This window comes from Lampetra planeri, chromosome 4 (genome assembly GCF_965212315.1).
Source record: "Lampetra planeri chromosome 4, kcLamPlan1.2.h2, whole genome shotgun sequence".
Classification (NCBI taxonomy): Eukaryota; Metazoa; Chordata; class Hyperoartia; order Petromyzontiformes; family Petromyzontidae; genus Lampetra; species Lampetra planeri.
The window spans coordinates 26,688,739-26,714,972 of NC_136110.1; the positions used below are offsets into that span (position 1 = coordinate 26,688,739).

Below are 26,234 nucleotides of genomic sequence, written 5' to 3' on the forward strand. Positions count from 1 at the left end.
GATTCTGGAGCAATTCATACATTTCATATTGTTGCATGCGATTTGTAAATGTATTATTCCACGAATTTCTCCCCCAACAAGTAAAACAAATACGAAGTTTTACTTTATTGCGTCAGCATTCCATGTATTAGTCGACGTATATGGGCAGCAACAGCACAAATGCATTGAGATTTGGCCTACAGTTATGTATTAACTTCTGCTTTCGTTGCTTATCATTTACGAGCACCCACTTCTGGCTCGGCCGCACTTTGAACCCTGGTCGTCAATAACAGAGGCACGACCACACCAGTGGAACCGTGGAATTCGAAACAGAATAGACTCGACCATGGCCATGGACAGTCAGGACTCAAGCATTTCTCTGGAGAATTACATCAATCATTTGAACCCAGCTCATCTTCCCCGAATTATTGAGGTCACGGAAGGAGTTTATGATGAAGGTAAATACGTGTCGTTTAATCTTACACGCGTTCGCTTTGTTACTAATCGACTGTGGTACAGATGTCGGGACGTGCACGTTTATGAAACACCAACTTGACAGCTAAATGTTGTGCCTGTTTGGTGAGTCGTACAAATTCACCTACAATGTATTCTGCCAACTTCAATACAATGCTTTCACAAACGCTACGTCGATTCCGTATGAAGGTTTTTGTGCCTTTTTTTGTATTTACCAGCCTGCAAGCCACTTCTTGCATTCGCTCCGTAACATGGGAGAAGTTAAACTTATCATGACACGAATAGAATGGAGCGTGGTCACTAGACGTTTATTTCAAAATAAAACCTGACATGTTCCCGTGATCACAGCTCTTTCTTGAGAGACACGGAATATGGAATTAAACCTGTAGGGATGTGACATGCTGTATTGTGCTGGTCTTACAAAAACAGCCCACGATGTTAAGTACACTAGATAAGTCAAAGTCCACCAGTAAATGTGTGGAATGCTACCACAGGCAGGTGCGTGTGTGTATAACGTGCTTTTTACCACCCTTGCATCTAGCTGTAATGTTAATAAAGTTATAACCTGATTATCCGGTCGAAAATGTTGGCAATACCTAAATGTGACATTGTAAGAGTATATTTTCATTACAGGGCTAGTCTTGTAATATCGAAATGTCACATTGAAAAGTTTATTTGTTAAAACAAGAACCTAAGGTCAATTAACTGTTCCCCTATAACGCGGCAGTTGCGTTCCTGAACAACACCGCGTTATGGAAAACATTTTCGTTATAAAAAAAAGTATAATATCGGGTAAAGCACAGTCCGCGATAACACGTGACATGCGTACGCAGGCTTAACACAGACTGATGCGCATGGGTAGCATCTAGAAACATCCAGCAGCATCCCACCGTCTTCAATGCTACGCCGAGGCAGCCGTACAACCGCTTATTCCGACTCGTGCGACGTCGTTCTGTTCGCTCAATCGCGTTATATCCTATTCGAATCCACGTTTTAAAAAATGTGTTCCTTTACACATTCATCGCAGGATGTCCAATTTGCGTTATAGGAGAACGGACTGTATTTTTATATATATATAATTGCAAGGCTAAAGTGTGTTAGGTTATCCTACGGGCTTTTGTTAATTTGATGGAGCATTGGTGCCATGGGCGTTTTAATGTCGAAACGGTTAATGAGGTTTCTAGCTCACTCCACAAGACAACCAATTCGAAGCGTCCAAAAAGCGTCCATAATGTTTCCTTTGGGTTCGATCGTATATGTATAACGTGTTTTTTTTACTTTCGCCATCCACCACCCAACAGAACTGATCAAATCAAGTTGTCACGTGGGCAAACGTGACAATCGCTTTGGTTTTTCAGAACAAAATATTAAAACGCAAGACAAATTTTGCCAAAATTGATCAAATCTCGGCATACCTACACGATCTAATCTAAAAGAAACGAATTGTTAATTATATTGGTTGTGAAAAGCACGTTATAAAATTACTGAAATCACTACTGTGCAGCAGAGGTTGCAAACGGGTTTTGATTCCTTACCCGTACCCGGCCGCACCAGGGTTGCAATCGGGTACCCGTACCCTACCCGATACCTGGCTACCCGTACCCGGCCGGGTATCGGGTAGGGTACGGGTACCCGATTGCGACCTCTGGGATGAAGCCATGTTGCAGGCACGGGTGGGTTGATTCTAGGAACTTGAATTGTGAGAAGAGTCAAGACGTTGGGAAATGAGTGACAAACAGTTACCCACCAGTGACTCACGGCCTACCCGTGCCCGTACCCGGCCGCACCAGGGTCGCAAATGGGTACCCGGCCGGGTCTTTCCGACGGCTGCTTGCGTTGTGGCCGAAACGTCGTGAGAATTATTTTATTAAGTTTTATTTTTATTATTTTATTATTTCCCGTCTACGTGACTTTACCGAAAGAACCAAGAAGATGAATCCCTGCAGTCACGAAAGCTTTAAATCGAAAAAAGGATGGGGATGGTTTTGTTTTATCTGTATATTTTTGGGTGAGAGACACAAAGAGAGTGACACACACAGAGAGAGACACATATGGGGGAGAGACTGTGTCTCTGTGTGTGTCTCTCTCTGTTTGTCTCTCTCTCTGTGTCTCTCTCTCTCTGTGTATGTGTCTGTCTCCGTGTCTGTGTTGTCTCTCTCTCTCTATATGTGTCTCTCTCCGAGCTTGCATTCATTCACACCTGATGACGGTTGCTTGTGTTGCAATCGAAACGTCGTATTCTATTATTTATTTTATTTCTACGTAACTTTACCGAAAGAACCAAAGAGTAATTCCTGCAGTCACTACAGCTTCAAATCAAGTTGGTATAAAGACAATTAAACTCGATAGTTGGCGCAAAGTACAACTGTCTTTTACATAGGCTAATTCATGATTACACATGCTACGTACTGTATTGTGACGTTCAGTTAAAAAGAAACGTACCTTCTTAACACTTTAAAACAATTTCCACAATTACGCGCCATACACACACAAGTACAAGTGCGTAGGTTATAGCATTCGAATTCAGTTCATAAGTACACAATGTTATTCCATCTTCAGCTTGGCTACGCATTTGTAATGGGGGGGGAGGATTTGTATTCAATTCTGTAGTTGGAAAACAGGAACACTTTACTTGACATTTGAAACAACTGAATGCAAAAAGGCACAAGTTGGCAAGTATATATACGTATGTTGAACTTGTTTTAGCGTTCGTACATGAGTGTACTGTACAATATGCTGCTCGTTGCAGACTCAAATGGTTTGTTTGTGTTTTTAAAACACATTCGTGAAACGTACACAGGTTTAAGAAAATAAAACTATGGTAAAATACTGAAATGAAAATGTGACCACATTGACATGATTTCACAATTGTGCATTTCGCAACAGGAAGCCCCACGGAAAAGGGGCAATTTTAACTGACCATTCTGATTCATCAACACTGGCACATGACACGAGTCACGGCCAGTGCCGGATTTTCCTCGTAGCAAAAGTATTGACATATGTAGTAGCTACTACCAGAGGTCGCAAACGGGTTTTGATTCCTTACCCGTACCCGGCCGCACCAGGGTCGCAAACGGGTACCCGTACCCGGCCGTACCCGTACCCTACCCATACCCGGCCGGGTACGGGTAGGGTACGGGTATCGGGTACCTGATTGCGACCTCTGAGATGAAGCCATGTTGCAGGCGCGGGTGGGTTGATTGTAAGAACTTGAATTGTTAGAAGAGACAAGACGTTGGGAAATGAGTGACAAACGGTTACTCACCAGTGACTCACGGCCTACCCGTACCCGGCCGCACCAGGGTCGCAAACGGGTACTCGTACCCGGCCGGGTACCGGTAGCCGGGTATCGGGTAGGGTACGGGTATCGGGTACCCGGTTGCGACCTCTGGCTACTACACATGTAGTAGTAGCTACTACACATGGAGTAGTAGCTACTACACATGGAGTAGTAGCTACTACACATGGAGTAATAGCTACTACACATGTAGTAGGAGCTACGGGCCTCGCACTTTCAAGGGCCCCGCGCTAAATGCTTTCAAGCTATCAATTCCGGTTAAGTGATTTTGCAATTGCTCTGTTGCTATAGTACTATACCGCCTTCAACTTTTATGAACGACTGGGTGTTTAAGGTTAGCCATTTGTCGTATAATCTGGCTGTATAGCAAATGAAACAATACAATTACTTTACTATGCAAGTAAAAAATGTATGTGTTTAATATTTATGTTTTTTTTTTATTTGGGCCCCTTTGTAACATTTGCTACAGGCCCTGCACTAGCTTAATCCGGCTCGAGTCACGGCTTTTAGCATAGCGTGTTTTACTTCATAATATTGTATTTCATCGGGTACACGACATTCCTCCTACTGACATGTTCCTGTGCCGGGTGTATCTGTTGTCTTACATCTTTAGCAAAACATGTTTTGTGAAGGGAGTTTCCTTTCGCTGTGAAATAAATCCTAACGCGTTACCATCATTAATCAGTTGAATGTATTCGCTCTAGACTAATTGGAAATCATGATTTAAATTAATACGTGAAGCCCATATAAACAAACAGGCAAAATAAATATGTTAAGCTCAGCAAGGTACGTATTCACTTACACAGCAACATCACGTCGTGTCAATAATATTGAATGCAGTAACCACCGAGACACTACACTGAGATGCAACACATTCTTTTTTTCTTAGGTTTTTTCGGTAAAGTCACGTAGAAAGTAAAATAAAATAAAAAACAAAAATCACGACGTTTCGGAGGCAACACAAGTCTCCGTCATCAGTGTGTTGCCTCCGAAACGTCGTGATTTTTGTTTTTTATTTTATTTTACTTTCTACGTGACTTTACCGAAAAAACCTAAGAAGATGATTCCTTGCAGTCACGAAAGCTTCAAATCTAGAACACATTCTTTCTAAAGGGAACATTTCACAATAAACAATATTTAACGACAACGCTCTCACTTTTTGTTTGACAATACTGTAACAATACTTATAATGAAGCATAAACTCGCACAGGTGACTCGGCGTGACAGCGAACGGCTAACAACACGAAGGTTGTGATTTCAAATCTTGGTTGGGGGGGGGGAGTGTGGGGGCGGGGGTGACTGAGCCCATCATCTCTCTGGCGTCGTAAATGCAAGTACACTTTGTGGGGGAAATCCAACAGCGGTTGTCCAATGGCGAGACTCCCTCCTCACCATAGGAATGTGGAATTGCCAACACTGGTTCAATGCTCAGCAATAAATCACTTTGACTGGAACATGAACAAATGACATGGAGAACAGAATACTGCAGGAGGGTAAGGATGTTTCGTGATGTATCTTCATCACAAATGGAAATGGTAGGTGCTGTGGTATTTGCAAAAAGCATACGCGTGTCATTTCCTTCCTATCCACAGGCTCTCTTTATGACTTTTCGGCAACGGCTGGTACACTCTCCACAGGAGATATCATAAAGATCACAGGCATCTCGTTATTGAGAGTTTTGGCCACATTGTGCGACTGCAATATGAGAGTCATCCCAAACTCAGAGGTGAAGATCCCTGCAAGCTACAGCGGTGAGTCAATGCGACGGAAAAAGACAACTCGCAACTGCTCAACATGTGTTCATTGATCGTTTTGAAATGCAGAATTAGACCTGAATGTGCCTACGTCATGGAATTATACAACAGGGACTGACAATTAATGAGGGGACAACATTGTTTGTACTGACTGCCCCTCTCATTCCTTACGATTAGGCAAATGCATCCGCAATGTAAATGTGCAGTTCTTTGCAAATTCACTGGAGGATAAAGGCCTCTCCGTGCTCGGTTAGGCATGATATTTGTTTGATCGTACTTCGCCACATCGGCCAGCACGTGTCTGTGACGAGGGCCCAGGAGTGCTTTAGATGCCACTCGTCGTTGATTATCAGCCACGGCCAGAAATGAACTCAGGTGGTCAGGTTCATAGTTCAGTTCATGAATGATTGTGCCACCGCTTCACCCCATATCTACAACAAACGTGTGCTAAATGTAAACTGTATATTTCTTTACAAGGCAAAATCTAAATTTCAAACATTAGGAGTGAATCGCATTTATCTTCCATAATAATTCAATAACAGTTTGCAATTATGAAATTCCATCAGCAACAGCCACAGATACATTTAAAAAATCTCTCTGGCGATCACTAACTATTGGATTTCGTGAGTATTGATATAAATGCTTATATAGCATTGGAGGTGTAATGATGCATTAATCCATTGATTAAAATCGATTATTAAGCTGAAATAATGCTTAGAATTGTTCCTGAACGAATCAATTCATTTGTATATTTTGTATGGAATGGGTCAATGCGACCCCAACAGTGCCTAATACATTCACCACAATGCAAAACAAATATATGTTTTATTTAACCATAACTGTGAATCCTGACAATTCATCAAATCACCATCCGTGGTGAATCATTACAACTCTTAGTGATTTGTTAAATTACGAGCCCGAAAGGTTAGACGCAGATTGTATTTTCTCAGTCAACCAATAAACAGATGATTGTGACGTGCATTTCATCACTTACATTTGCATGGACGCCTAAGTGCATGAGAATTGGAAAGCGCGTGTTGGGGGGCGGTGGGCTGAAACAAAGGACTGAGGTCTACATTTTCTCACCCCCATAAAAATATGGCACGGCAGTCTCGACTGAATAATTGAATTACAAACAATTACACACAGTGTAATTTAATTATTCACGGCTTTGTGGTCATTTGCTTATTGGGGAAATTCTCCAAACTACACTGGAAAGTTAGGTACATCCCCAAAAATGACAAGCCTGCATCTTTGACAAAACTGTAGACTAAAAAACACTGCATAAGCGATTAGACACCCATTATGGGTTAGAACCCACATCTCTATTTTAAAAACCGTTTGCCTCCTTTTAAGTACCTCGCCTGGTATAAAGGAGATCGTGGGTTCGATCCCGACCCTGACGCCTGAAAATTTGGAGTTTGCATATTTCTCTCCCTGTGGTCGCGTGGATTTTTCTCCGGGTCATCTGGTTGTTTTCCTCCACATTTAGAAACATGCGTTTCGAGTATTTGGCTGCTATAAATGTCCACATGATAAACCACTTCGTTGAGCTATCATTCGTGGCCAGGTTGCTTCTGAAAAATATCTAGATAGCTCAGTGGGCCTTAGCTCGTAAAATAAAAATAGTAAAACTAATGAATGCCTGTTGTATGTGTAGAGCTTTGTTACACATTTAATAAGACTATCAAATGTCTACATATCGTAAGTAGATATTTCAAAAAGTGCGGTGTAGGTTTTCTGAATAGTATGACCTTTTACTGGAAACTGAATCCACTTCGTTGTCTGGCTTGACCGCCTGCATGAGAAATTGTAGTCTTCGCTCCGCATCTATATCAACCACCATACAAAAGAAGGAAGAACTAAAAACAAAATTCGTACGTTATTTCCCGAACACCGTGTAGAAACAACAGAAAATACTTCCGGGAGCTGAATTAAAAAGTGGCCAAATAAGATGTGATCAGCAGCACAAGTGTGTGAATCACAACAATCAAACTGAAAATTATACATTATCACTTACAGATTAGGGAAAAGTGTGCCAAAACATATTTTAAAGTATTTTCCTATTTTACAATGCATTTTCATTTCTTCCCAAAGGATCATTTGAGCGTGCCCCTGATGATCATGAAACCAGAGTAAGTAAAAACCCTGCCTCTTGCATTGTCTTCCAAACACAATTAAGAGCTATGCACAACGTGTAAGGCAATGGTATCAATATTCAAATTCACTGGAAACAGATTCCTGGCCACTTAATACAACTTCCGTCTTTCTACTCTCATGACTAACGGCCAGCAAACGGCCTTCATTTTGGCTGATATCGTGCCATTGAACTTGTTTTTTTGTTTACTTTGCTCTGCTGTGGAGGAAAAGGACATGCATGTGGGCATAATTAGTCAAACACGGTGGTAATGTGTATTTTATGAAAAAACACATTTGCATGTTACACGACAAAATCACCTGTATTGAACTCGATCTAGTAAGAGCTCGTAAACTAAGCAGGCCAGAGCCTGAATAGTTCTTGGATGGACAACCACTGTACGCATACGTTAGGTGTAGTCAGCGTTTGTGGGGCCGTCCATAAATGACGTCACGCACCTGGGGGGGGGGTCAGACATTTGTGACGATGTGTGACGAGGGGGGGGGGGGTGAGAAATGTGACGTCGCATCAAAACGCGCAACTTTAAATAAATATAGACAACACGTTCTACTTAATTAAATAGACTTTTTCACAAATGTTTTCTCCTACAACATCAGAATGCAGCGGCACATTAAATACGCACTACAATGACAATAGTTTAAAGCGATTTGAAGCATGTTTTATTTTTTCTGGGGGGGGGGGCAGAGCTTTGTGACGTCATACATATTTGAGGGGGGGTCTGACTTTTTGTGACGCCGTGTGACGATGGGGGGGGGGGGTGTCAAAAATCGTCCAAAATCGCGTGACGTCATTTATGGACGACCCCTGTGGGCAGCAGCGGGCAGCCTTAGCGAAGTCCGCTGTTGTTCTACATGCGAACTACCTACTCCGACACGCACCGACCGCAGCGGTGAAGTACGGTCAACTATCCCTTATGGCTGCCAACATTGTTGAAAGACCCTCAACCCCAGCAGTGGATTGACAACTATATGCTTGCACGTTGCATGTGGTTTTACAAGCACTCTATATCCATTTCTCACTCTGGGAACGTACTTTTCACTGCGGTTAGAGTTGACAGCCTCTCGCTGACACAGCAGGTCTCCAACAGTTCCTTTTTTAGCAGATGCTGCTAGAATGTAATTCTGCTATCGGTATCATATTTGATCCTTTGATCGGCTGACAACGTTATTCTGTGCCAAATGACCGCCCTATGGGCTGTTTATACTGGTAGGAACCTCCTGGTGGGGAGGGGCTGGGTGGGGAGGGTGGGGCTGGGTGGGTGGGGTTCAAGTTCAAGTTTATTTATTAGGTATAGCCCTGTGAGCCATTCGGCTCTTTAATCGGGTGCAACCGCAACAAACAAAAAACAAAAACATGAACAAAAAACATCTAAAAGTGGGACTGGGTGGGGAGGGGCTGGTCACCCGGTGGTGCCCTTATAAAACTCAACGTTTAACCTACTCACGCCGGCTTGTGCCCGCCCTCACAGTCGGGCATAATTGCGGAATACACCACGCCGCCGTTGACCCTGGCCATTGACCGAGCAACCCAACGTTCCTACCAGCTCCCTCCGCAGGAATGTGTTCACGTCAATCAGATGCCAGTGTCTTTCTTAACCGGGGTGGGGGATCGGCATCCTGCGGCTCCGGGAGCTACATGCGACTCTGTATGAAAGAGCCACCGTCTCGTGTTCACATTGCGTTGCGTTTATTCTTTACCGAATTAAAAAAAAGTCTCTCGTTGTTTTGATAGCAGACCCCTTGGTCAATAACCAACATGACACGTATTCTGTTGTGAATCCTATTCGTAGAACTTCCTGTTAGATTGTATCGCCCTCTGCTGTTCAGATTAAGCTATCACGTGATGTTCAGTCGTCGAGATGGAAATGACTGCAGCGTACATCAGTTGGTTGCAACTTCGCAAGCTCTAAGTGAACATTAGATAGTTGCACATTGGCATGCAGTTTAGGGTTTAATGGATTTAATGGTCTACTTCCTAATCATGAACTGTTATTGTTTATAAGATGCCCACATGATGAGCAGCGGTGTGTGTGTGTGTTTGTTGTTTTATTCATCAGTCTGCACACCACATGGGTTCCCAAAATAGTTTCAGTCAAATGAAGAAAATGACCCTACAAGAGGCGATTCAGCAGAAGCTGAGCAGGGTCATTGTCCGTTATGATCCGTATAGCACGGAACCCCCAATTCCAGGACTTCCAATGGACTTTGAAAACATCATTTTGCTCAACCCAGTCTACACTGTCAAGGGGGTTTTGCAGGGTAAGTTTGTTCTGAAGACATTAACTATCAAACAAGACAACTGAATAGTCGAGCCTTTGCCCATTGAATTGCAACGTATATCTTACCGTCAGATATCCGCCTTGATCAGTTAACCATCCACACTCAATGCATTATTTGTGCACGGTGTAACTCATTTCTACACCGTCATCTTGCATATGTTTAGAGCAGTTTGCACTTAATTTTGTTCCAGTAACCGATAGATGTTCAGATATCCAACATTTTCACATATGTGCCTGTACCTCAGTCCCCAGCAGGTCAGATATGCACTGCTCAAAGTAGTTTCAATTCACGTTAAAAGTGTATTTACATTTAAACTAACACAGCGCTATTATAACATTACTAATAATTGCATGGAATTAACTATTGACTAACACATATACCCACTTAAATATGTGTACCTCAATTTAAAGCTATCGTGACTGCAGGGATTCATCTTCTTGGTTCTTTCGGTAAAGTCACGTATAATGGCTGCTTGCGTTGTGGCCGAAACGTCGTGAAAATTATTTTATTATTTTTGTTTTTATTATTTTATTATTTCCATTCTACGTGACTTTACCGAAAGAACCAAGAAGATATGTGTACCTCGTATTAACATATCATGTACTTTATTACAGTCGATCCCAACCCTGACGCCTGTATATTTGGAGTTTGCATGCACTCCCTGTGGTCACGTGGACTTTTCTCCGGGTCCTCTGGTTTTTCCCTCCACATTTAGAATCAACATGTGTTTTAGAGTATTTGGCTGCTATAAATTCCCACGTGATAAGCCACTTTGTTGAGCTCTCATTTGTGGCCAGGTCCATCTAAAAAAAAGAGCTGTATAGCTCAATGGGCCCTACCTTATAAAATAAAATAAAATATTTTAGTTAAAATAGTTGAGTAACTATGACTAAGTTGTTTAATCATATTTATGCCTTTGTATTGACATATTAACATTGTTTATTGTAAGCTAAAATAGAATTTATACAAAGCCATTAACCTCTTCATATCACTTCCTGCCACTTCTTGCTCCCTTGTGGGCCACTGATGGCCTCGCTCGACCGATTTAAGAAGGCCCTAGACTGGAAACCTTTTCCACATTTCTGGCAACCGCTTGATGATATTTGGTTGTAACTATCAGCGGAACCTCGAACACAGTTTATTTTTGGCACATTACTGTGAGTAATAAACAGTGATGAATTGATTATAATTACCAAATTAGATATAGGATTTATCATCGTGCTTTAAGATTGCATTTCAACTACACTGGTCAACACACTTTTTCTGGCATAAGGTATTCCACCGGTTTTAAGGTAATTTTGGGGTGCTGATTCCAAATCTGGGATCAGTTTTTGTCTATCACATCAGGTTTTTGAGATATCAAATATTGCATTTTCAATAAAAACTGCAGAAGAAAAATATTAAATAAATGTGGATATCTAAATAAAATGATATTATTAACACACTATCCTAAAAATACAGCACCATATTTTAACACTAAAGCAGTCACTGACTCGCAACAACTTGCAATCATAAGTGACAGAGTTAATTTCGGGTAAAATCAATGAAAATGGGATATGCCGATAGCATAAAAATGATGTGATAGAGCAAATCTGAGATAAGATTTGGAATCAGCACTCTGAAATTAGTCTAAAACAGCTGCAAAAGTCCAGGCCAGAAAAAAATGTTTTTTTTTGTTGACCAGTGCTATCATGAAGCTGTATGCATTTGTTATTGCCCTAAACAATCTTAAGCCCCAAGCTGCAACTCCAGAAGCCCCTGCACTAATCCGGCCCCGATTATGCTGCTCATGATGATTGCTACAAAAGAGCATCACATATGATCACATACCAGATTGTATTTAAATTACGATATGCACTGAATATTATTACAAATACTGTAAACGTACATGCGCATATAATCTTTTTCTTCTTCGAATCTTTCAGAGACAGGTAGGAAGTTCAAGTTTCTCTCGAACCTGGACGTGGAGATAAAAGATATAACAGACATGTGTCAACGAGACTTTAAGATGGACATGCCTTTCTACTCGCTGAGCGACGTTTACGCAATGGCAGAAGAATTCCCACTGCTAGTGGAGGTGTGCGAGAGCTGCAGTAGCAACTTGTCTTTCCGGCAAGGCTACGTCGCATGCGAAGTTGGCACACAATTGAGGATGCATGCGGCCCGCGTCACCAGCAAGTACATGGCCACGCACACAGTCAACGTGAAGGGACAAGAGGTAAAAACACACTCGCAGAAAAAGCAGCATTTTCTCATTCCTCCTGAATACAAGGGGCACTTTCGCTGTCTGCCACAGAAGTTTTCCTGCCTATATGAAATGAACATGGAGGACGCGGCAATGAAAAACATGCAGTTCATGGCCACACAATCCTGGGAATCAGACAACTCGGAAATAGCGTCCATCGACATTGGAGATCGTTTCGAAGCACTACAATGCATCACAAAACGAATCGGCGGCCGGGAGATCAAGGTCTTAAAGGTGGAGCGTCTCCTGGACAACACGACCGTACATCTGGCTGACTATTCCAATGCCGGCTTCTTGGAGATCGTGCAGCAAAAAATAGAGCCCATGCCGATCAACCAGATTGTGCAGATGGCTGGCCTCCCCTGCGAGGTTAAGGTAACCGCAGAATTAAGTGTGCGAATGTATTTCAGTGTCACACACATGTTGACTTCGATTCTCGTTCAAGGCCACCAATCAGTAGCGAATGCTTCAACTGGTCCTGGGCTTCTGGGGCAAACAGCTCGTCTCAAGCTTAAATAAGTTCCATGATGTTCAATAAAAAAAAATTAAGTTCCATAATGCGGTGTGTAAACATCAGCACTGAGAAGACAATCGGCTGGGGCTTGGTACTGACCACACCACCTTCTGATGTGCCGTTGAAGGCCTTAGGGGCCGTCCATAAATGACGTCACGCACCGGGGGGGGGAGGTCAGACATTTGTGACGATGTGTGACGAGGGGGGAGGGGGGTTGAGAAATGTGATGTCACATCAAAATGCGCAACTTTAAATAAATATAGAAAACACGTTCTACTTAATTTAATAGACTTTTTTTTATAAATGTTTTCTCCTACAACATCAGAGTGCAGCGCCACATTAAATACGCACTACAATGACAATAGTTTAAAGCGATTTGAATCATGTTTTATTTTTGGTGGGGGGCAGAGCTTTGTGACGTCAAAGTTGAGGGGGGTCTGATTTTTTGTGCCGCCGTGTGACTGAGGCGGGGGGGTCAAAAATCGTCCAAAATCGCGTGACGTCATTTATGGACGGCCCCTTATTTGGTGCTCGCTTACAGCGCTTTCCCTAACAAAGTGTTAAGGACCTACAGTATGTGGGGGGGGGGGGGTCCTTTGTGTTAAGAACAATAATTGTGTAGTGGTGGTGTTGACGTGCGCCGACTGTGACAGTGATGGATCACGGGGCGGCGCGGGGTGCGGGGTTGGGCACGCGTTGTGGGCGGGGTGTGGACGCGCGCGCCGGGAGTGACAGATGACGGGGCGGCGCGGCGTGGGTGGTGAGGCACGCTGAGATGTGGGAAAACAGGATCGTAGCCAGCGCCCAGTGATTGGTCGAATAGGATGGGTGCTCGCAGCGACGTCCGCAGGTTGGGTATAAAGGGGGACGCGCGAGAGCACTCGGAGAGAGTTACCCAGTTGAAGACCAGAAGACGGAGCTGAAGACCTAGTGCCCCGAGACCCCTAGTCCCGCCGTCCTTGTAGGGACCGGGGCCCTGTGTGGCTCGGAGGCGAGACTGTGGGACCCGGGGTCCGACGCCCACGTGGGTCGGGCTGGGGACCCACAGTCAAGACGGACACCCCGGGCAGGGAGTGTCCCGAGTAGCTCAGTGGGCGTTAGTCGCCAGGGTAGCTAAGTGGGTGTTGGTCACCCGAGTAGCTCAGTGGGCGTTAGTCGCCGAGTAGCTAAGTGGGTGTTGGTCACCCGAGTAGCTCAGTGGGCGTTAGTCGCCAGGGTAGCTAAGTGGGTGTTGGTCACCCGAGTAGCTCAGTGGGCGTTAGTCGCCAGGGTAGCTAAGTGGGTGTTTGTCACCCGAGATACTAAGTGGGTGTTTGTCACCCAAGATACTAAGTGGGTGTTTGTCACCCGAGATACTAAGTGGGTGTTAGTCACCTGTGAACGAGTTTGGTAAAATAAAGAGTGTGTTACCCGTGAAGTCGTCTCCCGCCGAGTTACTACATTACAACTGGCGTCAGAAGTAAACCTGTCTTCAAGAAGAATGGACACGAGGAAGACTACCCGTACCCACGAGCGAGGTCGGGACGACGACGGCGTACCGGGGACACCAACCTCGGGAGGAGAGGACGAGGAGTTGCCGCCGATGCAGCACTTCGCGGTGATGGCCGACGCTCCGCTCGCCTCCGACACCAGCCTCCAAGACGCACACTCCCGGTTGGCGGAGTTGCTACTCGCCGCCGCCGCTGTCTTGGCGGACATCTCCGTTCCGGCGAGCGGAAAAACGGCTGCGGGGTTGGTGGAGAAAGCGACGTTGGAGGGATCCCGCCAAAAGGCGCTTCGCGCCAAAAGTCTGGAAGTTGCCGCCGTTTTTGAGGGGCCGCCATCGATTGGCGGGAAGCACGGACACCACGTGGCCGGAGACCTCCGCTCAGTGCAGCCCACGTCATCAGCGCGCGCCGGAGCTCTCCATTTTGCGCCTGACAACCGAGCCGACATTTTACACAACTACAGCGGAGCGCGGGAAAATCTCTCCGACGTCGACGACGATCGGGTCCTCCAGCAAAGATTGCCCGCGCTGTCGGCGTTCAAGGCGGATGGGGGCGACTGGGGAGCCTTCCAACGAAGGTTCCTCGCTCATCAGGAAATGTCGGGGTGGTCCGACACCACTGCCCTGCGTGCGTTGCCAGCGATGCTCGACGACGACGCGCTTGCAGCCTTCCCATCTGCTGCAAGGTCGTCCCGCTCTACGCTCCAGGCCGCACTACACCTGATGGCGAAGGTGTTCGGACCGCCCTCCACCTGTCGCCACCAGTTCTACGATCGGCGGAAGGTGGCTGGAGAAACGACGCTCGCCTATCGCACGGCACTGCTCGCCTTGGCGGACGCAGCTTTTCCCCGCATGGACAAGGAGGGGAAGGACGCCATGGTGACGGAGCAGCTGCTGGCGTTGGCCCACGAGTTTGGGGTCCCCATCAATGTGGCAGACGAAATGGATATCTGCTCCCTGGCGATCGCCACGAGCATTCACGCGTACGAGGTCCTCAAACGCAAGCCGGGGGTCGTCTGCAAATGGGCGGGGAACGCGGCACGGGCCGCCACGATCGCCGAACCTCAGCCAGCTGCGGATCAGGAGCAGGCCTTCGCTGCATCGCGTCCGGGGGAGTGGAGAATGGGAGGTCGTTCGCCCACACGTTCATCCCGCAAGCTGGAGCAACCGAAACCTACGACGTCCCTCGTCGTCTGCTACAACTGCGGCCTTCGGGGTCACGTCGCAGCCGGGTGCCGGGCCCCGCGTCAGCGCGCCACAGGACCACGTCGGGACGACGACCAGGCCCACAAGTCATCCCAACAAAACCCGGCAAGTCGCGGCACCTCACACGCTCGGTCCACAAACACGGCACATTCGGGTCGCCGCTTGGCGGTGGGGGGTTCGCGGCTGGGTGCCGGGGGTTCACTTCGGCGAGGGGGGTCCGTACACGGCCCGCAAGCAGTCGAGTGGTCCGAATTGGCCCACAGGATAGTGGCTGCGTCGGCCGGGTCGTCCGTGGTAACGGGGTTTATTGACGGGGTTGAGGTCCGGGTGCTTGTGGACACGGGTGCGTCGGCCACTATCATCTCGGACCTTATTTATAACATTCTTCCCGTCCAAAGTAGACCCCTTCTGCCAGTGGACGTGCCATTTTATGCGGCGAATGGGGGATCCCTGGGGATCATCGGCCAGATTCGGGCGACTATTTGCATTGGTGACATCAAATTGGCGGGCCCTATTTTTGTATCATCATCGCTGGCCGTTCCCTGTTTGCTAGGTACGGACTTTTTGTCCAAAATGCCCATCAAAATTCTCATAGATCAGGCCTGCATTGAGCTTCCGTCAGGTCGGCGGGTTGCGTTCTTGACGAGCCCTACCAAAATACGCACGGTTTGTGCGACGGTGCAGGCGCTGGCAACTCAGACTGTACGGGTGCCCCCGGGATCGCAAATGTTGGTACCCCTTCGGTTGAGGAAACCACTCGAGGTGGGTGCGGAGGCACAGGGGGTGATGTTGGGGCCGTCTAACAGGGCCAGAAGGGGCCTCGACTTAGCGGTTGCTCACACCATGGTGAGAGGGGACAGTGAGCCGTTCGTAATGGTCCTGAATATGGGGTCGCGGCCGGCCGTAATTGCGCAGGGAACGGTGCTGGCTCACGCCGCGCCGCTACCCGTTGAGGAACGGCTCGTGGCTCAAGCAGATTTCACTGTCGAGTCGCATCCTCCAAGTGATGAGGGGACAGAGTGGTTGGACTCGTTGTGTGCCGGTTCTGCTAACTTGTCCAAGGTGCAATTGGGAGCATTGAGGGGTTTGCTACTCGAGTTTGCTGACGTGTTCAGCAAACATAAGTACGATATCGGCTGCACTGACCTGTTGCGCCACCACATAGCTACAGGGGACGCGGCCCCTATTCGTCAGAATCCCTTCCGGCTCAGCCCAGCCGAGAAGGAGCATGTGCAATCGGCGGTTAATGATATGTTGGCGGCCGATATCATTTCGCCCTCTTCTAGTCCGTGGGGTGCTCCTATTGTCCTAGTTAAAAAAACAGGACGGGTCCTTGCGGTTTTGTGTCGATTTCCGCCGCTTAAACAAAATCTCGATGGCGGATGCGTATCCGCTCCCCAGGATGGATGAGTCGCTGGATGCCTTGGCGGGAGCACAGTTTTTTTCCACACTCGATCTGCTTTCCGGATTTTGGCAATTGCCACTCGATAACGAGTCTAAACCTAAAACAGCTTTCCGGACACCTGGTGGCCTATTTGAATTCAACCGTTTGCCCATGGGCTTACATTCCGCTCCCGCCACGTTCCAGAGACTCATGGAATTGGTTTTGTCGGGCCTCCAATGGGATACCTGTTTGATTTATCTCGACGATATCATCGTCTTCAGTCGGACTTTTGAGGAGCACCTCCAGCGACTGAGAGCGGTGTTCCTCAGGATGCGTTCCGCTAAGCTTAAATTTAAACCGGCTAAATGTTTTCTGCTTCGGGAATCGGTCAGGTATTTGGGCCATATCGTGAGTCGTTCAGGGATCTCGACGGACCCTGCTAAGACGCACTGCGTCAGCTCATGGCCAACGCCAACCTCGGTCACGGAGGTTCGCAGTTTTATTGGTTTCGCCTCCTATTACCGTCGTTTTGTCAAGCAGTTTGCCACCATAGCCAGGCCCCTGCACGCTTTGACGGCTAAGGGTGTGCGGTTTCACTGGGGGGCGGAAGAGGAGGCTGCGTTCTGCTCCCTTCGTGACGCCTTGGTGCAGGCTCCCCCCTTGTGTTACCCCGATTTCACACAACCGTTTTTGCTTGACACAGATGCCAGCAACACGGGTATCGGGGGGGTGCTCTCACAGGTGGTCGGGGGGGTTGAACGGGTGGTCGCCTACGGTAGTAGAGTTCTTTCCCCCGCCGAACAACGCTATTGCGTGACTCGTCGTGAATTGTTAGCGATTGTGTTTTTTACACAGCAATTCAGGCCGTATCTTTACGGCCGTCATTTTACGGTCCGTACGGACCATGCGGCTCTACAATACGCTATGCGCGTGGCACAGCCATCGGGCCAATTGTCCCGATGGTTGGAGGTCCTTCAGGACTACCAATTCACGAGGATTTACCGCAAGGGATTGCGACACTCAAATGCGGACGCCTTGTCGCGGTTGCCACCGTGCACGGACTGCACATGTTTGTTGGGATCCGCGCGGTGCAAACCCCCGGTCGCCGACACCCCGGGAGTTGCGCTCGCCGCCACTGACACCCCGGGAGTCGACGCCCCCACGGGGAGGGATTCGCTGTTGTCGTTGCCCCTCATTGAGTGGGGCCGTCTCCAAATGTCCGACAGCTCCCTACTTACGCTACGTCGAAAAGTTGGCGCTCCCGAGGTAGGGGATGCGCGGGTCGGTTCCTGGGTGTGCAGACAGGGCCTTTTGATGAAGTGGGACAACATGTCCCGGCGTCACGTGCTCGTTGTGCCTGTTGCTATGCGGGGTAGGGTCGTTCTGGCAGCTCATGAACGGCTCATGCATCTGGGTTTTCACAAAACGCTCGCCCTAATCCAGCGAGACTATTATTGGCCGGGGAAGGGTAACGACGTGGCGAATATTCTTAAGGGATGCGTAGGGTGCGCCAAAAGAAAACCGCCACCATTGGCAGCTAATCCACCGCTGCAATCCATTCAAGTTTCGCGCATAAACGAATTGGTTGCGTTGGACATCTTGGGGCCCTTTCCTGCTACACCAAGGGGAAATAGGTTCCTGCTGGTTGGCGTAGAATACTTCACCCGATGGCCCATGGCATGGCCACTCGCCAACCAGTCGGCTGCAGGGGTGGCGGACGCCTTCGTCCAGGGTTATGTTTTGGACAAGGGCGCCCCCGAACGCTTGCTGACGGATCAAGGAAAGAATTTTTCGAGCGTTTTGTTGCGCGAGGTGTGCGACCTGTTGGGTACAAAGAAAGTGCGTACTTCCCCCTACCACCCGCAGACTGACGGGATGGTTGAGCGTCTGAACAGGACGATTACATCTATGTTGTGCCAACAGGTCTGCGACGATCAGGTTGATTGGGACTTACAGGTGCCGGGGGTACTCGCGGCCTATCGAATGGCCCCTCATGCGGCGACGGGGTTTTCCCCATTTTTTCTTATGTATGGGCGGGAGGCCGATCCGGCCATGGACGTCCAACTGGGGATTTCCCAGCCACGTGCAAAATCAAAATTGGCAGACCACATCAAATTTAATATCGCCAAATTGACTGAAGCGCGGGAGGCGGCGAGGTTGAATTCGCGGTCTCGGCAAATCGCGAACGAGAGATTGCATGGGCGGAGGGTGCATACGCATGATTGGAAACCAGGCGATAAGGCCTGGCTGCATTGTCCACATGCACCGTTGGCTACGTCCCCCAAGTTGTTGAGACCTTGGAGGGGACCGGTGGAAATTGTGCGGGTTGCACGACCCCAGAGTATACAGATTAAATGGGAAAAACGCCGTTGGTACGTGCACCCCTCCCGACTGAAGCCCTATGCGGCACCGTGTGACCCCGTTCTGTGCCGTAACGACCGGGCGTGTGATGTGACCGTCGACTCGGGGAGGGAGGTGTCGCAGGCTGATCCTCACGTGTCTCCACCTGACCCACCCCCAGGTGCCTCGGGCTTGATGGCTGCTGACCGTCGGGAACCTGAACCCCGCGGCACGCACGGGTCCTCGATGCCTGGCCAATGTCTTCCTGAACTGCCGGCACCACCGGACGTTCAACCGCGTCTGGTGCCGTACGACGGACCGGCAAGGCGGACTCGGGCTAGGGCACAACAATTTTCATGAAGACATTTTTTTTCGACACCGAGCTCGCCCGGTGTTCCCCTCTGCCGGGGTAATGTCCCGTTGTAGGGACGCTCGGAAAGAATGGGACGCTGCACGAGTCGAGAGAAAAAAAAAAAAAAAAAAAATTTCCATTTATTTTTCTTTCTGCATACACATTGCTATTGTCACTCGCCGGATTGTATATATTGTTCTATTGTCGCGGTGGCATTGGTTGATGGTTGCGGATGGTAGTGTTCGCGTCGTGTTGTGTTGTTACGTTAGTTGTTGTTCTTGTTGTTGTGTTGTGTTACGGGGCACACAGGGGGGTTTGTATATTTTTATAGCAGCCGGGTCGGCTGCGAGCTATGTGGTAGGGGGTGATGTAGTGGTGGTGTTGACGTGCGCCGACTGTGACAGTGATGGATCACGGGGCGGCGCGGGGTGCGGGGTTGGGCACGCGTTGTGGGCGGGGTGTGGACGCGCGCGCCGGGAGTGACAGATGACGGGGCGGCGCGGCGTGGGTGGTGAGGCACGCTGAGATGTGGGAAAACAGGATCGTAGCCAGCGCCCAGTGATTGGTCGAATAGGATGGGTGCTCGCAGCGACGTCCGCAGGTTGGGTATAAAGGGGGACGCGCGAGAGCACTCGGAGAGAGTTACCCAGTTGAAGACCAGAAGACGGAGCTGAAGACCTAGTGCCCCGAGACCCCTAGTCCCGCCGTCCTTGTAGGGACCGGGGCCCTGTGTGGCTCGGAGGCGAGACTGTGGGACCCGGGGTCCGACGCCCACGTGGGTCGGGCTGGGGACCCACAGTCAAGACGGACACCCCGGGCAGGGAGTGTCCCGAGTAGCTCAGTGGGCGTTAGTCGCCAGGGTAGCTAAGTGGGTGTTGGTCACCCGAGTAGCTCAGTGGGCGTTAGTCGCCGAGTAGCTAAGTGGGTGTTGGTCACCCGAGTAGCTCAGTGGGCGTTAGTCGCCAGGGTAGCTAAGTGGGTGTTGGTCACCCGAGTAGCTCAGTGGGCGTTAGTCGCCAGGGTAGCTAAGTGGGTGTTTGTCACCCGAGATACTAAGTGGGTGTTTGTCACCCGAGATACTAAGTGGGTGTTTGTCACCCGAGATACTAAGTGGGTGTTAGTCACCTGTGAACGAGTTTGGTAAAATAAAGAGTGTGTTACCCGTGAAGTCGTCTCCCGCCGAGTTACTACATTACAATTGCATAAAAATAATAATTGTTCTCCGAATCTGCAAAAACCCACAATGTAAAAAAGAACCAATGCAATGTGGTGCACAGGTGTCATTTGTGTTACATGTGTCAATATTAAGGTTATTATATTTGTTGAGTAACAAATTGGCACTTTTTGTTAATTGGCTGCTGTGAAGTTCACAGGTCCGGGCTAAGTACTGATTGCATATTCTACTGATTTTGCAAACCTTTTTTATTGTACAAAATGTGCTATGTACATTATATACAGAAACACTAAACAGGTGTCATCCATTATTAAATCATTTAAATAACACAGCAGTTTGAACATGTAAACATGGTGCTCATATATTTACATCGTAAACCAAAGGGTCTGAGCAATTTTCAACGGAACGTAACATAAACATTGTAAACAACGATACCTGAGATGTTAGTCAACACCTGGTACTCTCAAATCTCAGTGCAATGTTACCAAAGCCACAGGAGACACATACTACCGAGTGTGTATATTTTAAGTTTTTATCAAACTTTTCTGTTATTTCGAATTCTGCATAAATGGATTATACCTTTATAGACATCCTGCATATTTCCAGATATTTTATATACTGTATTACTAAGATAATTTAAGACTGAAACTGGTGTTAAAAGGATTACAAGTATTAAATGCCCACCTAACATTTTATCTTTCTGCCTTGCAGCTTGTCACTGGAGATGGGATGCCTGGTGACCCCTTGGTGTCCATACAGGGATCCCTGGTGCTTGAGAATGAAGTGATGGACCGCTGCCTGGTTGCAAGTATAACCAACGGGCCAGATCATGCCATGCACAGTCCTTTCGAAATCCCAATCGATCGGGTGTCCATGGCCGTCCGCATGCATTCGTACAGGGGGCCCGATACCGCAGCAACTGTGCTCGTTGAGGATGTGGTCAACGTGGAGAGGCTGTCCTCCCAGAGCTACAATAGCCTCCTGACATACGAAGGCACCAGGATGATCGATCGGCCTCCGCCCATCCCCTGCAGGAAACCGTCCGTGAAGCCACCAAAACAGAAATGCCAGGTTAGGAATCCCCTCGTCCACACGGCATGTTCGCGTGCAAGTGTCTGAGCAAATATTTTATATCATCCGTGTATGTATGTACAGTGTTGAAGTCATTTTATCTTGCTGCATAACTTCATTGCACGCGCAGAGTACTCCCAAGAAAGTGGGAGCAGGAATACCAACCGGCCAGAAAACAGATTTTCAAGAGTCCACCCACAGATCATTGGCAGGTAATATCTTACAGGCTCCCCTTGGCTTGCCCAAAACACTTTTCAACGTTGGTTACACGTTCTCATTCCAATGTGCAATGATAATAATAATATCCTGCTACTTTATTACACAAAACCACCCAGACAATTCTCAATCTAAAATTATTTCTTTCTAAGGGCGCATCCACACCTGAATGACCCATTATGACCCATCCACACCTGAATAAAACTTCAAATCTAGACTAAATGACCCATTACACACCTTGGTTGCATGCAATGGAATCAGTTTAATGTGTACATCTCTGGTGCCATTGTCGAACAGTTGAGAAACCTATAAGAATAGGGGTTTTCCCCTTTTTTTTGGCAACAAAACTGAAACCTTTTTACAAGGAATCATGTCTGCATTAACCACAATACTTGCGGTCAAAATGCAAAAAAAACACACTGATAATATTATATGCATTGTCCTTGAAACTGATTGGTCCACACCAAGGGACGGCTTTCTTTTGAGCCTCGACCCAATTGGTGTTCGACCAGAGGACGCCAATAGGCGTACAGCTCAAAGACAATGCACTATCAAAGTAATGAGGGCTCGGGGTAAGCATCTACATCATTAGACCTCCTTTGCCAGTACGAAAATATAATAATAGGGGAAAACAGGGACAAGGCCTATCAGCAGCGCATTCAGCGGGTGTAGTAACCATTATAATTGTACATGCCGTCTGCTTCACAGTGGACCATGAAGGTCCTCTAACGTCATAGGCTGGTGTCTCTGACGTCGTAGTTTGGACTATACATAGCAATCATTGCCCCCCTACTGGCAGACTCATTCCCCCGGTTACTCTTGCAAATGAGATTCATCCTGGACTAATAAACTAAACTCTACTCGCAAGCAATCTGCTCAGCAATGTGTGGTAACTTAAATTTCGATTTAAAGCTTTCGTGACTGCAGGGATTCATCTTCTTGGTTCTTTCGGTAAAGTCACGTAGAATGGAAATAATAAATAATAAAACTAAAACATAATAAAATAATTCTCACGACGTTTCGGCCACAACGCTGTCTCCCCGACAGACCTGGTCTTCACCTGAGGACGGATGCTTGCGTTGTGGCCAAAACGTCGTGAAAATTATTTTATTATGTTTTATTTTTATTATTTTATTATGTTTTATTTTTATTATTTTATTATTTCCCTTCTACCTGACTTTACCGAAAGAACCAAGAAGATGTGGTAACTTAGTTCATCACCTGGACAAACATGATTGGTTCATAAGAGTTGTTTTTAGGTTGGGGTGGTTAGATCGCGTGCATGTAAATGTGTCGTTAAACCCGCCACCACCCAACACAGCCAATTAGTAAGATTTGTCACCTAAACAAAATGTGCCAATTCGTTGCTAGTACTGCACACCGGTGTGTTGGAGAGTAAACCCACAAGATTTACAATTTAAATACCACGTTTCGCCAGTAATTACAACTAGCATTATCAGGCGACAGCCAATAATTATAACTAGCATCAGCCAGACTTGGCTGTTGCCTGATTATGCTAGTTGTAATTACTGGCGTAACGTTGTACTCGAATTGTAAATATTGTGGGTTTACTCTCCAATACACCAGTGTACCGTACTAGTAATGAATTGGCTTGTTTTGTTTGCGTGAAAAACAGTGACTAATTGGCTGTGTCGGGTGGTTGGCGGGTTTAACGACACATTTATATTTACACGATCAACCCCCAAAAAAACCTCTTATGGATAATATTGGTGAAGAAAGCCTACGCGTTAAACATGTTTGGTTGTTAAAATTCTAACTTGGGTGATGGGGTGGTGGAGCTAACCAGATAAGGGGCAGGGCAATGCTCTAAAGGGACATGTTCAGACACATTAGCTATGCGCAGACCACCTGTTTTGCAACAATTCTAGATTTGAAGCTTTCGTGACTGCAAGGATTCATATTCTTAGGTTTTTTCGGTAAAGTCACGTAGGTAATCAATTAAAATTAATAAAAGTAAAATAAAATAAAAATCACGACGTTTCGGAGGCAACACAAGCTTCCGTCTTCAGGTGGAACCGTCACAGCCACGACAGCTGTATCAAGTAAATGAGAGATTACAAGAGCTACCACTCCGTATATATAATGGTTGAAGAGGGGAAGGGCCAAGTACGGCACACTTTTTATTAATATGGTAAGGTGAGGCTTAAGACTAAGAATAGACTGCATAACAAAAGACTGAGCCTTTGTTATGGAGAGGTGCGGTTTGTGACTACGCATAGCCTACATAACAAAAGTGTTTTGCAACACTTTTCGCGCAGATGTGGACATGTGGACAAAGCCGTTGCAGCAGAGTAATTAGCGTCATTTTGAGAGCGATCTGGTTGCATAACTGATGGTTATGCGTGGACCCGACTTAAGACACAGATGAGAGTGTTGCATGTCTAACAATTGGTTCACGTGTCATTGCAGTTACAATTTTGGAAGACGAAGACGAAGACATACACGATTACGAAACAATCGACGATGAAGATTTAAATAAACTCAGGGACATCTTTGCTGTGGGAAACACGTACAATATTTAGAGTTAAAAGTCCGTGTATCGTTTATTTATGAAGATTTTAACAGAGTAAGGTCAATTTTGTCAAGAGTGTGACAAAACAAAAGCATAACGCATTTCAGTAAGGCTTCAAATCACCTTTTAACCGAACATTTTATCTTTCTAAATTAGTTAAATAAACGGTACCATAATGCCCTCTTGCAACTTCTGTACAATAGAGATATCCTATTGAACATAATCGAGTTGGCAAGCGAACATATTAAGGAAGTCAGTGCTGTTATGCGGACACCAGAGAGAGCTCTTGTGCCGTGTTTAGAGCAGAGGTCGCAAACGGGTTTTGATTCCATACCCGTACCCGGCCGCACCAGGGTCGCAAACGAGTACCCGTACCCGGCCGTATCCGTACCCTACCCGTACTCGACCGGGTACGGGTAGGGTACGGGTATCGGGTACCTGATTGCGACCTCTGGGATGAAGCCATGTTGCAGGCGCGGGTGGGTTGATTCTAGGAACTTGAATTGTGAGAAGAGACAAGACGTTGGGAAATGAGTGACAAACGGTTACTCACCAGTGACTCACGGCCTACCCGTACCCGTACCCGGCCGCACCAGGGTCGCAAACGGGTAGCCGGGTATCGGGTACCCGGTTGCGACCTCTGGCTTAGAGCCTGGGTGGGTATGGTTTAGCCACCGTATGATGCTACATTGAGGGAAGGATTTTGTCAAATGTACGTTATGATGGAAAAAATAAAAAAATGTATGATTAAATAATAGTTAATGTATACCTTCAGATTTGGCCAAATAACGTCGGCTTTTTTTATATAACAAAATGATAACTAACACAGTGTAAAACTATGGAAAATAGCCATGGGGAAATATTCAACATAATTTCGTGGCTTTTTCATTATTAATACCCTTAACACATGGAATTTGTTTACTTATTCTGTGTTCATATCTAACACGTAGGCTTTCGCGACTAATACTGATTCATAATTGGTTTATGAGTCCGATATCGAAAAATAAATGTATGTCGTAGACCCTCCTCCACCCGACACTGCCATTTAATAAAGTTACCAATGAAAAGTTAACATTGCATTGTTTATTACTGCGTAAGCACACCGGTGTGTTGGAGAGCAATGCCATGACATTTAACAAATGGGTACAACGTTTCGCTGATAGTCACAACCAGCATCATCAGATGTTTTACTATTGTGATCTGATACAAATATCAATCATGAATAATATCATTATGAATATTTAGCTTATATTACACCAAACATTCATAAAGTTTAGATCATTCGCTCAGTAAACCATTACAAGTCCTATATTTACCCTTTCATGTTTACTTTCTTCTGTAGCCAAAAGCAAAGCCTGGAATCAAATTAAGATATGGCTGTCTATAAACATTAGCAGTGTTTTATACATTACATTTTTGCAGTGCATTTCATAATATGTTAATGCATTTACATAATGCATCATCGCCATCATCACCGACACCATGTCTTCTAATGCCAGCACAACACCGTAATATGTATCCATACGCTTTATCTCTGCTTTGCAAGTGGTATGAAATGCATATATTTTACAACGTTTTTAGTTTTGTAAAAGTGAACGGTTTCATCGGCATAGTTGCATAGCGTGTCTAGGGTGAAGCATACTTGCATATTATCGTATGTACACATTTTTATTGCGCTCCTGCAGTTTTTGTACGAAAGTTTTGTTTTTTACAAGTTGTGTTCCAATAAGCATGTCCATGTGAATAAACGCCGCTTAAAATGTTAAGTTGT

General features: G+C 46.6%; 1 protein-coding gene across 1 annotated transcript; it reads left to right on the top strand.

Moving 5' to 3' along the window:
- Nucleotides 1–273: 273 nt before the first annotated feature.
- Nucleotides 274–25,535, top strand: LOC144717873 (protein THEMIS-like). Its single transcript, XM_078593618.1, has 8 exons — nt 274–437; nt 5,344–5,502; nt 7,603–7,640; nt 9,720–9,921; nt 11,868–12,562; nt 21,355–21,714; nt 21,845–21,926; nt 24,361–25,535. Exons 1-8 carry the CDS (start codon nt 326–328, stop codon nt 24,471–24,473), a joined length of 1,761 nt encoding a protein of 586 aa, XP_078449744.1. The 5' UTR covers nt 274–325; the 3' UTR covers nt 24,474–25,535.
- Nucleotides 25,536–26,234: the final 699 nt, after the last annotated feature.

Excerpts from the sequence above, each read along its gene's own strand:
- LOC144717873 (XM_078593618.1), top strand. The coding sequence starts at position 326 with ATGGCCATGGACAGTCAGGACTCAAGCATTTCTCTGGAGAATTACATC. Across the intron at positions 438-5,343 it reads GGAAGGAGTTTATGATGAAG|GCTCTCTTTATGACTTTTCG; the intron begins GTAAATACGTGT and ends TCCTATCCACAG. Across the intron at positions 7,641-9,719 it reads CTGATGATCATGAAACCAGA|TCTGCACACCACATGGGTTC; the intron begins GTAAGTAAAAAC and ends TTTATTCATCAG.